Consider the following 15,078-nt stretch of genomic DNA (forward strand, 5'->3'; position numbering starts at 1 on the left):
TCTCTGTCTCTCTGTGCTCACAGTATGTGATTCACACACACACACAAACCTGATCTAGAAAAGCGGGACAGAGGGGGAGGGCTGTGAGGGGGTCCTTAGTGTGGAGGTCAGGGGTGAGAGAGGAGTGTGATGCTCTGTCACGGTGAGAGGACTGGGGCAATGGGAGGCTGTGGGGTTGCATGGTCCACTCATCTCACACGGGGCTGAGCCTGCAGCACCTTGGGTGGTTTTTAATGTGTGTGTCCTTGCAGGGTGGGTGGGAGGGAGGGTGCTTGTTAGTGTCTGTTCATGGAGGAGAATCACCCCCACCTAGTCGTCTACTGGCTAACAAGCTTGAATCTGAATCCTGTACATGTGACAATTAAACACTCTGAATCTGAATCAGGTGAATTACTATCAGAAGCCAGACTAATCAACCAAAGACTTTCCAGTTTTTAATAAAGAATTGTACACCAAGATAGATTTGATTATTGCTTTAAAGACATAAGAACTCCTCTAAACTGAGGAAGCCGGTTTGCTGGGAGCCCAAATCTCTCTCTATGAACTCAAAAGGGGGACGATATTGGGACGGAGGTCTATTTAAAACATTTTAACCAATTAGGTCAGCTATTACTCTAAATGATTAACATAGCCGTTCACATATCTTCATTTGGAAGGAATGTAAATACGGCATCCTTCCAAGCATGAAGGATGCCACACAGTGCTCCCACTTTCACCAACTATTTTTGATAAACACAGATATAAAACTATTTTCTAAAATTCTGTCATCCCACCTTGTAACTTACCCAAATGAGTATTTTCAGACCAAAGCGGGTTTGTTAAAAAACTATTATCCTCAGATAACCCCCATTGTCTATTACTTACTGTATCCTACATCAGAAACTAAAAGCTCCTTGGGCAGTTCTATCTCTCAATGCAGAAAAAGCTTTTGATGGACTAGAATGGTCATATCTTTAGTCGGTTTTGGGACAGATGGGACTTGGCTCCAATTTCATTAATATAATTAAAACACCATATGCTAATCCCTCAGCCATAGTAATAACAGACGATACCTGCTCTGCTCCGTTCAGAATAACTAGAAGTAGCAGGCAAGTCGATCCCAGCTTACGTCTACTATGTTTTATTGTATAATAAGCCCCTGGCACAGGCATTTCGACAATCGAAAGAAATTACAACAAAATCACTAAATTCTACAGACCACCACATCTAATTATACGCCGACAATATCTTACTTACTTTATCTAGAAAATGTATTTCAATCTCTCCCAAACGCTTTGAAGATTCAGCTTCATCTCAAGTTATAAAATAAATCTAACCGAATCTGCCCTACTCCCCATCAAGAACCCGAAAGGGGACCCAATTCCTATTTATGGAATTCCAATCATTTCCCATTTTAAATATTTAGAAATATATACAGTATTTCCTTCTTTAGATAAAACAGAACGCTCAAATCAATTCAATCTCAGTAGATGGATGTCACGTTCTGACCTTTATTTCCTTTGTTTTGTCTTTATTTAGTGTGGTCAGGGCGTGAGTTGGGGTGGGCAGTCTATGTTTGTTTTTCTATGATTTTGGGATTTCTATGTTTCGGCCTAGTATGGTTCTCAATCAGAGGCAGGTGTCATTAGTTGTCTCTGATTGAGAATCATACTTAGGTAGCCTGGGTTTCACTGTTTGTTTGTGGGTGATTGTCTATGTTAGTTGCTTGTGTCAGCACAGTTCTTATGATAGCGTCACGGTCGTTATTTGTTTATTGTTTTTGTACAGTTTCGTGTTTTTTGTCATCTATTAAATTATGCATTCCCACCACGCTGCGCTTTGGTCCGCTTCTTACGACGATCGTGACAATGGACTAATTACCCAGTTGCTCTAACTGGCAGAATATCTATTGTGAAACTGGATATATTGCCTCTGTATTTTGTGAGCTCAATGCCTTCTCTTCCAGTAATTGGGATAAAATCCACAGTGCGTTTTCAAAACTTAAATGTAAAGGTTAGAGATCCCGGATCCTTTTTTTGTTTATTTTCCTTGCATAGAGAATTTTACAAAACTGTTGATGGTGCTCTTTGTCTTATGACTAAACAAATGAACATACAGTATCTGAATTAATATGATTTCGAATGATAAATCGCTACCTGTAAACCCCTTATGAAAAAATGATAACTACTCTTGCTCTTTTATCTGATAGAAGGAGACTTTTTCTAACGCAAGAATTAAAATTCCATCGTTAGTTCTAGAATTAGCCAAAATCATTTACATGTCATTCGGTTGCGTTTTCAGCATATTGCAGACAACCTTAGTTTTGGTGCCCCCTGAGTGGCGTAGTGGTCTAAGGCAGTGCCACTAGAGATCCTGGTTCGAGTCCAGGCTCTGGCCGCGACAGGGAGACACATGGGGCGGCGCACAATTGGCCCAGCATTGTCCGGGTTAGGGGAGGGTTTGGCTGGCAGGGATGTCTTTGTCCCATCGCGCTCTAGCGACTCCTGTGGCAGGCCGGGCGCATGCATGCTGACACGGTTGCCAGGTGTACGGTGTTTCCTCTGACACATTGGTGTGGCTGGCTTCCGGGTTAAGCGGGCATTGTGTCAAGAAGCAGTGCGGCTTGGTTGGGTCGTGTTTCGGAGGACACGTGGCTCTTGAGTCTGTACGGGAGTTACAGCGATGAGACAAGACTGTAACTACCAATTGGATACCATGAAATTGGGGAGAAAAAAAGGTTAAAAGTAAAAATGTTAAAATAAATAATAGTGTTGGTATAATAGTGTATGGTCAGGGCAATCTGTACGCTGAGGTGTGATGGAGGGGGTTTGCGCCAGTTGTCTCTTTCTCCCCTGTCGTTCCCTCTCTCGTTCACATACACATCCATCTTCATTTTCACTATTTTTCTACCTGTCAACCCAGCGCTTTTGTTCTTACAAAACAAAATACAGCAGCCGTCCAAATCTCTCTCCTGTCTCTGTACACAGGAACACGGAGCTGAATTCATCTGTTTGGGGATATCTCTGCGGGATCCAGGATTTAGCCTGAATGGTAAGAGATTGACAGGGGGTTTAACTGTAAGATAATACATGGATTTTATTTTGGAATCCAAAGTAATCTCATGTTGGGTATATTTACAGGAAAACGTGTTTGGAAAATACAAAATTACACACACACACACACACACACTCCCCCCAGCTGTAGGCAAATCTGTGTGTCTGCATCAGAACTTCATACAGTAGCTCAACCTGAGTGAACCTCATTTTGACTGAAAGTTACCTCATCTACAGAGCTGTGTGTGTGTGCTGTGGTGTGTGTGTGTGTGTCTGTCTGTCTGTCTGTGTGTCTTGTCCTTAGTGCATCATACTTCCTTTTAGGTGGTTGTAGAATTTAACGTAACTTTTTTGGATTATGATAATTAGCGGTTATCGGCCTTATTCTGGTCTGCATGCATTATATGGTGTTTTACGTTGTACAAGGAGGATTTTTTTGCAGACTTGTGCATGCAGTCTCAATTTGGTGTTCGTCCCATTTTGTGAATTATTGCTCTCTCTCTCCCTCTCTCTCTCTTAGAAATTAGGTGATGAGTGAGTTATTTGTGTGTGTGTGTGTGTGTGTGGGGGGGGGGTACATTTTCAGTAGCTTATTACTATTACTGTGGGAAGCAGTCCTCTGCTGATAGCTGAGGTAAGCAAAGATAGGCTGAGATAAATGCGCGAGCACACACACACACACACGTACCTGGACTGCTCCACCCTCTCATCTGCTCTCACACTCTCTTTATCGCTCCATCCCACCCTCCCACCTTCCCTCTGTCTGAGGCTGGGGTAGGTCTGTCTGTCACACACAGGGATTACCCCACATAAGGAGGCTGTCTGTCGCTGAGCAAAAAGCATTGGCCATTATTACAATGAAACACACACAAACACACTCACACAAACACACAAGCGTCTGCACACACATACTTTATGACACACACACACACACACACACACAAACTGCCCTTTATTACTCTGTTCGTCTTTCAAAATTCCTTCCTTCTCAATCGCTCTCTCTTTCTCTGCCCCTTTCCCCCTCTCCCTCTTTTGCTATCTCCCCTCTGTCTCCATCTCCTCCTCTCTTTTTCTCTATCCCCATTCCTTCCCACCTTTCTTTCTCTCCCCTCTCCCTCTTTACATCTTTCTCATGCATCATCTGTGGTGTTGGGGAGGGAGGGAGTAGATCTTTAAGATACAACACATTGGAACACAAAGATCAACGGTATACACAGAGTATTTCCAATAAACTTAAGAGGCTTGGCGTATAATACACTCTAATGAGTGGGCCTAGAATTACTGGACAGTCACATCAACTTCTCTAAACATACTGTATACGGCCATGGTTGAAATTGTCTTTCAGTTTTCGGCTATCGATAAGCCCTCAGCTCGGTAAGCTACTTTATACGGCATTTATACGGTATTACCATTTGAGGGCTGCTAAGCTGAGAACCATTTAAGTGATTTGAATAGACAAAAACCTGAAAGGTCCATGAATATCTCCAATAGTGCAGAACCTAACTTTAACAGAACTGGGCCAACTAGAACAGATTGGAGCTGCACAGAGGTAAAACAGAACCAAGGTGATGTCAGAGGTCATAGAAATAGAGCGGACAGAAAAAGCACAGTGGCAGTTTTCCATTCTGTTTCATTTGAAAGTGGCCTGTGCAATTTGGCTGTGCAATATGGCTGTGCAATTGGATCAGGATGTTGTTGCATACATAATACAGAGAAATGTTGTGCTGCTCCATCATAGGGTTACTGTGTGAGCGTTGATGAACCGCACAGCCATGGCATAGGCAACCACAGGGTTCACACATCTCAAACTGCCGTTTTCATCTCCATAGACCTCACTCAGTTTGCATTTCGAGATCTGAGCAGTGAGGCCTTGGATTTCAAGTGGAACAATTACGTCCTCCCTCCCTCCCTCATGTCCATGCTCTCGCCCTCCACTCTGATGCTGTAGTAATTCATCAGAGGGACAGTGTAGAACTCTAGAGAGGAGAGCCCCATGTGCGTAGCTGTCCCAGTGCTCGTTGTGCTATTGTGCTCTCAGAAGCACCCTGAAGGCTGACATTCACACCAACAACACAAAGACGGGCCGCAACCCCAGGGGGTAAACTTGCCGTGCATGTTCAACTTGTCATCACTTCTCACTCGTGCTATCTTCCCCCTCTCTTGTGAAGAAGCTGTCACGTTATGGACTCTGAACTCATATACTGCCTTCCACATAGTCCCTATCTCCCACCATCATCTCTCTCTTTACCCCTTTCACTGTCTCAGCCAAAGAACATCTCACTCTTACCATTTTGCTTAAATATTATATTTATCTTGAAGATGGATCAGCAGAACTAAGTGCAACAGAAGTATTGGTAAACATGTTGCAACACTCACAGATGGTCAGCTAGCAGCCAGAGGACAATGTAGAGAGAGCCCTTGGACAAATCATATTTCAGTGGTCTAAGAAGTAACCTTTGGGTCCCTTCTGCTTACGGGGTTGGGGTGCAGCCAGGTCAGATGTCAGCTAAACCCCTCCCGTTACCAACCTCCCCTCTTAATTTTGGTAGTCAGCACATTCCAATCCTCTGCAGTGACCTCATGATGAGAAATTCAGTGTTGAAAACAGATTCTAAAAACAGACAGGAACTCTGCCTTGAGCGTTCCTTCTAAAATTAACACAAACACCTTGTGGCTAATATTTCCCCTCACTAAGAGTTATCAAATAGGATTCGGCCTATGTTCCACTTTTATACGTATTAACAGAACAGCAATTATTATCTCTTTATCTCTGTCATGGCTATAAGCCTTGAATGGGGGTTGAATGATAAAATATCAATGAACAAACCTGTAAAATACCAAGATCACTGACAAAATACTTATTTCATCCCAATTCTCTGGACCCCAAAACAGTAATCTAACTCACCCCCATATATACCCAGTCAGCCTATATACACCCAGTCAACCCATATAAAAACACCCAGTCAGCCCATATACACCCAGTCAACCCATATAAAAACACCCAGTCAACCCATATAAAAACACCCAGTCAGCCCATATACACCCAGTCAGCCCATATAAAAACACCCAGTCAGCCCATATACACCCAGTCAGCCCATATACACCCAGTCAGCCCATATACACCCAGTCAACCCATATAAAAACACCCAGTCAGCCCATATAAAACACCCAGTCAGCCCATATACACCCAGTCAACCCATATAAAAACACCCAGTCAGCCCATATACACCCAGTAAACCCATATAAAAACACCCAGTCAGCCCATATACACCCAGTCAGCCCATATACACCCAGTCAGCCCATATACACCCAGTCAGCCCATATACACCCAGTCAACCCATATACACCCAGTCAGCCCATATACACCCAGTCAGCCCATATACACCCAGTCAACCCATATAAAAACACCCAGTCAGCCCATATACACCCAGTCAGCCCATATACACCCAGTCAACCCATATACACCCACTCAGCCCATATACACCCAGTCAACCCATATAAAAACACCCAGTCAGCCCATATAAAAACACCCAGTCAGCCCATACACCCAGTCAGCCCATATACACCCAGTCAACCCATATAAAAACACCCAGTCAGCCCATATACACTCAGTCAACCCATATACACCCAGTCAGCCCATATACACCCACTCAGCCCATATATACCCAGTCAACCCATATAAAAACACCCAGTCAGCCCATATACACCCAGTCAACCCATATACACCCAGTCAGCCCATATACACCCACTCAGCCCATATTTACCCAGTCAACCCATATAAAAACACCCAGTCAGCCCATATACACCCAGTCAGCCCATATACACCCAGTCAGCCCATATACACCCAGTCAGCCCATATACACCCAGTCAGCCCATATACACCCAGTCAGCCCATATACACCCAGTCAGCCCATACACAACCAGTCAACCCATATAAAAACACCCAGTCAGCCCATATACATCCAGTCAACCCATATAAAAACACCCAGTCAGCCCATATACACCCAGTCAACCCATATACACCCAGTCAGCCCAAATACACCCAGTCAGCCCATATACACCCAGTCAGCCCATACACAACCAGTCAACCCATATAAAAACACCCAGTCAGCCCATATATACCCAGTCAACCCATATACACCCAGTCAGCCCATATACACCCAGTCAGCCCATATACACCCAGTCAGCCCATATACACCCAGTCAGCCCATATAAAAACACCCAGTCAGCCCATATACACCCAGTAAACCCATATAAAAACACCCAGTCAGCCCATATACACCCAGTCAGCCCATATACACCCAGTCAGCCCATATACACCCAGTCAGCCCATATACACCCAGTCAACCCATATACACCCAGTCAGCCCATATACACCCAGTCAGCCCATATACACCCAGTCAACCCATATAAAAACACCCAGTCAGCCCATATACACCCAGTCAGCCCATATACACCCAGTCAACCCATATACACCCACTCAGCCCATATACACCCAGTCAACCCATATAAAAACACCCAGTCAGCCCATATAAAAACACCCAGTCAGCCCATACACCCAGTCAGCCCATATACACCCAGTCAACCAGTATAAAAACACCCAGTCAGCCCATATACACTCAGTCAACCCATATACACCCAGTCAGCCCATATACACCCACTCAGCCCATATATACCCAGTCAACCCATATAAAAACACCCAGTCAGCCCATATACACCCAGTCAACCCATATACACCCAGTCAGCCCATATACACCCACTCAGCCCATATTTACCCAGTCAACCCATATAAAAACACCCAGTCAGCCCATATACACCCAGTCAGCCCATATACACCCAGTCAGCCCATATACACCCAGTCAGCCCATATACACCCAGTCAGCCCATATACACCCAGTCAGCCCATATACACCCAGTCAGCCCATATACACCCAGTCAGCCCATACACAACCAGTCAACCCATATAAAAACACCCAGTCAGCCCATATACATCCAGTCAACCCATATAAAAACACCCAGTCAGCCCATATACACCCAGTCAACCCATATACACCCAGTCAGCCCATATAAAAACACCCAGTCAGCCCATATACACCCAGTCAACCCATATACACCCAGTCAGCCCAAATACACCCAGTCAGCCCATATACACCCAGTCAGCCCATACACAACCAGTCAACCCATATAAAAACACCCAGTCAGCCCATATATACCCAGTCAACCCATATACACCCAGTCAGCCCATATACACCCAGTCAGCCCATATACACCCAGTCAGCCCATATACACCCAGTCAGCCCATATAAAAACACCCAGTCAGCCCATATAAAAACACCCAGTCAGCCCATATAAAAACACCCAGTCAGCCCATATAAAAACACCCAGTCAGCCCATATAAAAACACATAGTCAGCCCATATAAAAACACATAGTCAGCCCATATAAAAACACCCAGTCAGCCCATATACACCCAATTAGCCCATATCCACCCAGTCAGCCCATATACACCCAGTCAGCCCATATACACTCAGTCAGCCCATATACACTCAGTCAGCCCATATACACCCAATTAGCCCATATCCACCCAGTCAGCCCATAAATACCCAGTCAGCCCATATACACTCAGTCAGCCCATATACACCCAATTAGCCCATATCCACCCAGTCAGCCCATATACACTCAGTCAGCCCATATACACTCAGTCAGCCCATATACACTCAGTCAGCCCATATACACCCAATTAGCCCATATCCACCCAGTCAGCCCATAAATACCCAGTCAGCCCATATACACTCAGTCACCCTATATTCACCAAGTCAGCCCATATCCACCCAGTCAGCCCCTCCCTGTCCCATTCATGTCCATATGAATTGTCCAGGATGATCTTATCTTAGGCTATATGGGATATTTATTAGGTAAGAGCAAAAAAAATCACAGGAAGAAGAGGACAGCAGTGTGACAACAACAGCTACAACAGAGGAGGACTCTGACTGTGGGGTGGGTGGGAGGGGGGGGGGGTGTATGTTCAGTATACAGTAATAATGATAATTCAAAGAAAAACATAGATGCACGGACTAACTCTCTAACATGACAGGCAGTTTACTTCAGTTATGTGCACTATTGACTGTCTGGCCTGAGGGATTCCATATACCATGGTCTTTATGTCTCATTTGTAAAACCACATTATGTTTCAATCAATATCAACAGGAAGAATATCTTGATCTTTAGTCATAATAACCTCCCTGGGGTTGTTGTGTTCTCCATGTAACCTTTACATTTAGGTTAGATATCATCACCACAGACAGACACAGAGCTCCTCCATGTTAATGTACCCCCCCCCATATCCATTCCCCTATATGCAGCACAGATACATTTATGTCATATAAACCGATTACACCTACTGATAGTACTAGATGGATAATGGATCAATAACGGATCTATAGTAATTCTCCAATATATGGTGGGATTACGTGTGCATATTAGCACAGGCCCAGTCTCAGCAGGAGTTGTCTCAGGCTAGCAGCCAGTGCAGTTCTCCAGTATCCACTTGTTTAGTTACTTGTTTCAATAGCTCTTGTTGTTTCAGGTTGTTGCAGGCTGATTCCTCCTCTAATGTGCAGGTGAGTCTTACATGATGATGCCACTATTCTGTCTATGAATCACTCCAGGTTTTCACAGCGGCACAGTCAACGTCAATCAGTTACTACCGTGGCAACAATGTCAACTGGGACCAAGAGAACACATCACTTCTACACCCGTGACAGAGTTCGATGCTATTTAGCTTCGACAAGCAACAAGTAAACGGTGTGTACATACAAACTTACAATATAGTGAAAGTAAAACAGTAAAAAAAAAACAATAAGAAGCTCATAAAGTCACAGTGAAACATCTCTGTAAATAGACAGTTACCTTAACCACACTACATAATGCTGACAACAGTCCAGAACGTCCAAGACAGCTCAAAGTTCTAAAGGTCGTGGATTGGAGGTCCAGGAATCCAAAGTTCAAACGGCGAGTTGATATTGTAATGAGATATCTGGATGGCAAAGCAACACAGAGGAACAACCTCAGTTAAGCTGGATCTAAGGAGAGGAAAGGGACTATGGACAACCCTTGCATTGATACATGTACAGTATACATCTATTTACATTAAATCAATTTTTCTCAAATATACTCCAGAGTAATCTGGATAGAACATAAGGTTGGTTTCCCATACACAGAGAAAGTCTAGTCGTGTACTAAAAAGCATGCTAAGTGGTTCTTAGTCAGGACCTAGGCTTAATCTGTGTCCGGGAAGCTGGCATATATGGTTGAACATATTGACACTATTTCTTTAAATAGTCCTTGGTGACGGCTTCTAAGAAGTTGGGAGCAGACATGAGAATGGTGAAGGTGCCGACGATGGAGAAGAGAGTGAAGGCCACCAGACACAGTCTGTCCACCACGGCAGCAGCAAACTTCCACTCGCTGCAGATCGCCACTTCCTCATCCTGGTCCCTGAAGCGCTGGGCAATATACGACACCTCCTCCAGGATCTGAAGGACCTCCGGAGGAGGAGTAAAGATCAACCCCCTTCCTCCTCCTCCAGCACCTCCCCCTGGGGGCTCAGCCTCCTCGCAGGGGGTCCCTTGGGCCCGTCCCCCCAACGCCACGCCTGAATCACTGGAGGGGGGGCAACGGGGGCTCTCCACGGCATGGTAGCTGAAGTAGAGGCTCATGCTGCCGTTGGAGGTGCCGGTGGGGCATGTGGCGCAGGGGGCCTGGGAGAGGGGCGTGGTGAGGCCCGTAATGGTGCCCATGGGTCCCATCTCGATGGAGCTGGCGCTGGAGTGGTGCTGTGGAGTGTGGCGGTACTTGTAGCCTGCCGGTTTACGCTCCTCGCCTGGCTGTTTCATACGCAGGAACCAAGCACACCAGTTCAAAAGCACTACCCTGACCTGGAGAGAGAGAGAGAGGGAGTGAGGGAGGGAGGGAGAGGGGGTTGAGACTGCAACACACATATACACACAATGTGTGATGGTTGATGAGTGATGAGAATGACAATGATGCAGACGACAGTGGCGACGACGACAACGATGATGACAACAATGATGACGACAACGATGTGGATGAAGACGACGATGACAACAATGATGAGGATGAAGACGACGATGATGACAACAATGATGAGGATGAAGATGATGACGATGACAACAATGATGATTACGAAGACGACAATAATGAGGACGAAGACGACGATGATGACGACAACAATGATGAGGATGAAGACGATGATGATGACAACAATGATGACAACAATGATGTGGATGAAGACGACAATGATGACAACAACGATGATTACGAAGACGACAGTAATGAGGACGAAGACGACGATGATGACAGCAACGATGAGGATGAAGACGACGATGAGAACGACGATGATGAGAACGAATACGACGATGATAACAACAATGATTTCGATGATGACAACAACGATGAGGACGAAGACGACGACGATGTGGACAAAGACGACGATGATACAACAACGAGAATTATGAGGGATATGATGAAGATTGGGAGTGGGACTCACCCATCTGGGCATTTTTCCGCCCTGAGGGTCGTGGTGATGAAACTGCAGGACCAGAACAGTCACCACTACAGACAGACCCACTATCATCATGGTGCTGGCAAAGTACTGAGCTACAAAACACAAACCACAACCAGATCAAACATTAACACCGTGACATCATACATCACACAGACACTGACCAACAGAAGGGAGAGACGGTGCATCCCAAATGGCACTGGGCAAAGGCAGCAAACTAAAGGAGGAATAGGTTGACATTTAGTACACAGCCAGAGAATCTTGTCTTTGTAGTTGTAGTGTGGTTTCAGTTGAATGTGTCTTTGTATATCTGTGGAAAATCAAGCAGCCCGATAATATAACACTTTGGTAAAACACCGCCGAGGGTGGGGGCAAGCACCTCCGAGGGTGGGGGCAAGCACCACCGAGGGTGGAGGCAAACACCACCGAGGGTGGGGACAAGCACCTCCGAGGGTGGGGGCAAACACCACCGAGGGTGGGGACAAGCACCTCCGAGGGTGGGGGCAAACACCGCCGAGGGTGGGGGCAAGCACCTCCGAGGGTGGGGGCAAGCACCACCGAGGGTGGAGGCAAACACCACCGAGGGTGGGGACAAGCACCTCCGAGGGTGAAGGCAAACACCGCCAAGCTTAAGAGCTGACTCTTATGTGTTCTCTCAGGGGAGGGACTGAGGGAAGGAAGGGAAGAAGGGAGGGAGGGAAGGGAGCTCCACTCCACTCGAGCATTAACTCAACACGGCTCTTTCCCAAATATCTCAGCTATGTAACTGTCTCATAGACCAGACACACCCCTTCCCTCTCTCTGTTAGCAAACAACCGCTAAATGCTTCAGACATGAACAAACGCTAGCAGGAGGCTAGCAGGGCAAAGGGCACATGCGATCAGGGGTACAGATTATCCCTGGTCGGCTTATGAGGAGGAGGATGGGAAGGAGTAGGGATTCATATTTTCCAGAAAATCTACCAAGTTTTAATACTGGGAATAATTCATAATTATCACGGGAATCCTAGGGAATACCGCAAAAATCAGAAGTCGTCATTCAAAGCATTTTAAAAAAATGATATGTTCACTGCCAGGGTTCTTCCCAAATAAGAGGGGCGCTGCACCACATTGCCGGCTTGGCTGCACCACTATGTAAAGATTTCAGAGCAAATTAAACTGATATTTAGTAATGATAAAGTAACTATCGCCAATGACATTGTTATGAATTGCGAAACAGGCCGTACATAAATGCAGAGCATTATCATGTTCCTCAATTCATTCAGCACATTTCAGCAATAGGCTATCTCAACACAGAGCACGCTGAGGGCACACAGAGCACGCTCAGGGCACACAGAGCACGCTCAGGGCACACAGAGCACGCTGAGGGCACACAGAGCACGCTGAGGGCACACAGAGCGCGCTCAGGGCATACAGAGTGCGCTCAAGGCACACAGAGCACACTCAGGGCACACAGAGCACGCTGAGGGCACACAGAGCACGCTTAGGGCACACAGAGCACGCTAAGGGCACACAGAGCACGCTCAGGGCACACAGAGCACGCTGAGGGCACACAGAGCACGCTAAGGGCACACAGAGCACGTTCAGGGCACACAGAGCACGCTGAGGACACACAGAGCACGCTCAGGGCACACAGAGCACACTCACTCTGTGTAGTTTAAATATCAAGGTATCTTAAAGGGGGACTATGGGCTCTATGTAAAACTGAAGCATTACAGATTCCGCGATAGAAATCTTAGTGGTGTGAAGTACTTTAGTAAAAATACTTGAAAGTACTACTTAAGTAGTTTTTTGGGGTACCTGTACTTTACTTTACTATTTATATTTTTGAAAACGTTTACTTTTACTTCACTACATTCCTAAAGAAAATGCTTTTTCCTCCATACATTTTCCCTGACACCCAAAAGTACTCATTACATTTTGAATGCTTAGCAGGACAGGAAAATGGTCTAATTCACACACTTATCAAGAGAACATCCCTGGTCAACCCTACTGCCTCTGATCTAGCGGACTCACTAAACCCATGCTTCGTTTGTAAATGAGTGTTGGAACGTGCCCCTGGCTATCCATAAATACATTTAAAAAACAAGAAAATGGTGTCGTCTGGTTTGCTTAATATAAGGAATTTGAAATTACTTAAACTTGTACTTTTACTGTTGATACTTAAGTATATTTTAGCAATTACATTTACTTTTGATACTTAAGTATATTTAAAACCAAATACTTTTAGACTTTCACTTTTACTTGAGTCATTTTCTATTAAGGTATCTTTACTTTTACTCAAGTATGACAATTAGGCCCTTTTTCCACCACTGAGAAATGTAAAGGTAATTTGCGATTGAGCCGACATATGCAGCATCTAACGTGAACGCAGTATACGCGAATGCAGTCTCCTCATACTGTTTGCTGATCACACATTCTCTACCGGAGCTCTCATGTGGGCGAGACAGCGCAGAGACAGCGCAGAGAAGCACGGGAAATGTAACAGCGTTATTTTGACATGCATAGGGTGATTCAACCGATGGATTACAGAATACAGTTAGGAATTTTCATGTGAGACAGGAGTCAGGATTTAGGGTTTCATTGGGATTGGGACTGGATAGGAAAACAGGATTTAGGATGTAGTGAACAGTTCATAGGCCCATCCGATCTGAAGAGTCACAGTGACAGCTCAAAGAGGCACAGGTTATTTTAGGTAAAGGCTTCCATGCGACAACCTGTTTGGATAATGTGCTGTTTTATTTTCCGTTAATCTGCTGCTGCGCATGTTGTGTATTTTGTGGAATTGCATTAGCGCCACATCCCGGGATCCCGGCTGCCATTCTTAATCCCTAAGAAGGAGTACTGAAGAAGAGGAGGAAATGGAGAAGACAGAGGAAGAGCATGGTGAAGAGGAGGAGCAGGAGGAAGAGGAGGAAAACACTGAACTAGAACAAAAATGAAGACGATAAGTATGAGAAAGAGGAGGTCGAGACAGGAGTGGGATTCTAATTAGGAGGAAGAGTTGAATGAAGAAACCAGATAGGAGCCCTGTCAGAGGGTGTAATCCAGCAGTGGACGTGGGAAGTGCAGAGATGCTCCTACATAGTGCTGACTAACACTGCCCTTCACTTATAATTCTACACAGCCCATGCCCATCTGAGCCTGTCAGCATCTTCACACATACACACACACAAACACACACAAACAGAGAGATAGAGCGGGATTGATTCATAATAAACACAACTAATGGGGCATTTCTCAGTAAAAGCCGCGCTCTGTTACACTAACTCAACTGAGACACACACATACACACAGTTTATGGTGCTAGTTCAATAGCGCTAACACACAAGCACACCCACACACACATTTATATAATTAACAAATGTATTACTATTTTTGCAGGACTATACGTAGAAACTGCACATGTACGGGTACACACACACACGAAAATGAGAGGAAGCAGAGACAGAGAGAGAGAGACG

At 45.3% G+C, this 15,078-nt stretch overlaps 1 protein-coding gene across 1 annotated transcript in view; it reads right to left on the minus strand.

Annotated features, from left to right (window-relative positions):
• Nucleotides 1-8,921: 8,921 nt before the first annotated feature.
• The window catches only part of LOC110488815 (neuronal acetylcholine receptor subunit alpha-7-like), an 81,626-nt gene continuing 75,469 nt past the window's right edge, over nucleotides 8,922-15,078 (minus strand). Inside the window, exons 8-9 of the mRNA XM_036942961.1 lie at nucleotides 11,601-11,710; nucleotides 8,922-10,968 (exon numbers count right to left, since the gene is read on the minus strand). Of these exons, the coding sequence (XP_036798856.1) occupies nucleotides 10,357-10,968; nucleotides 11,601-11,710 (722 nt within the window). The 3' untranslated portion in view covers nucleotides 8,922-10,356. The remainder of the gene's footprint in view (nucleotides 10,969-11,600; nucleotides 11,711-15,078) is intronic.

The sequence above is a fragment of the Oncorhynchus mykiss genome, chromosome 14 (genome assembly GCF_013265735.2).
Source record: "Oncorhynchus mykiss isolate Arlee chromosome 14, USDA_OmykA_1.1, whole genome shotgun sequence".
Taxonomy (NCBI): Eukaryota; Metazoa; Chordata; class Actinopteri; order Salmoniformes; family Salmonidae; genus Oncorhynchus; species Oncorhynchus mykiss.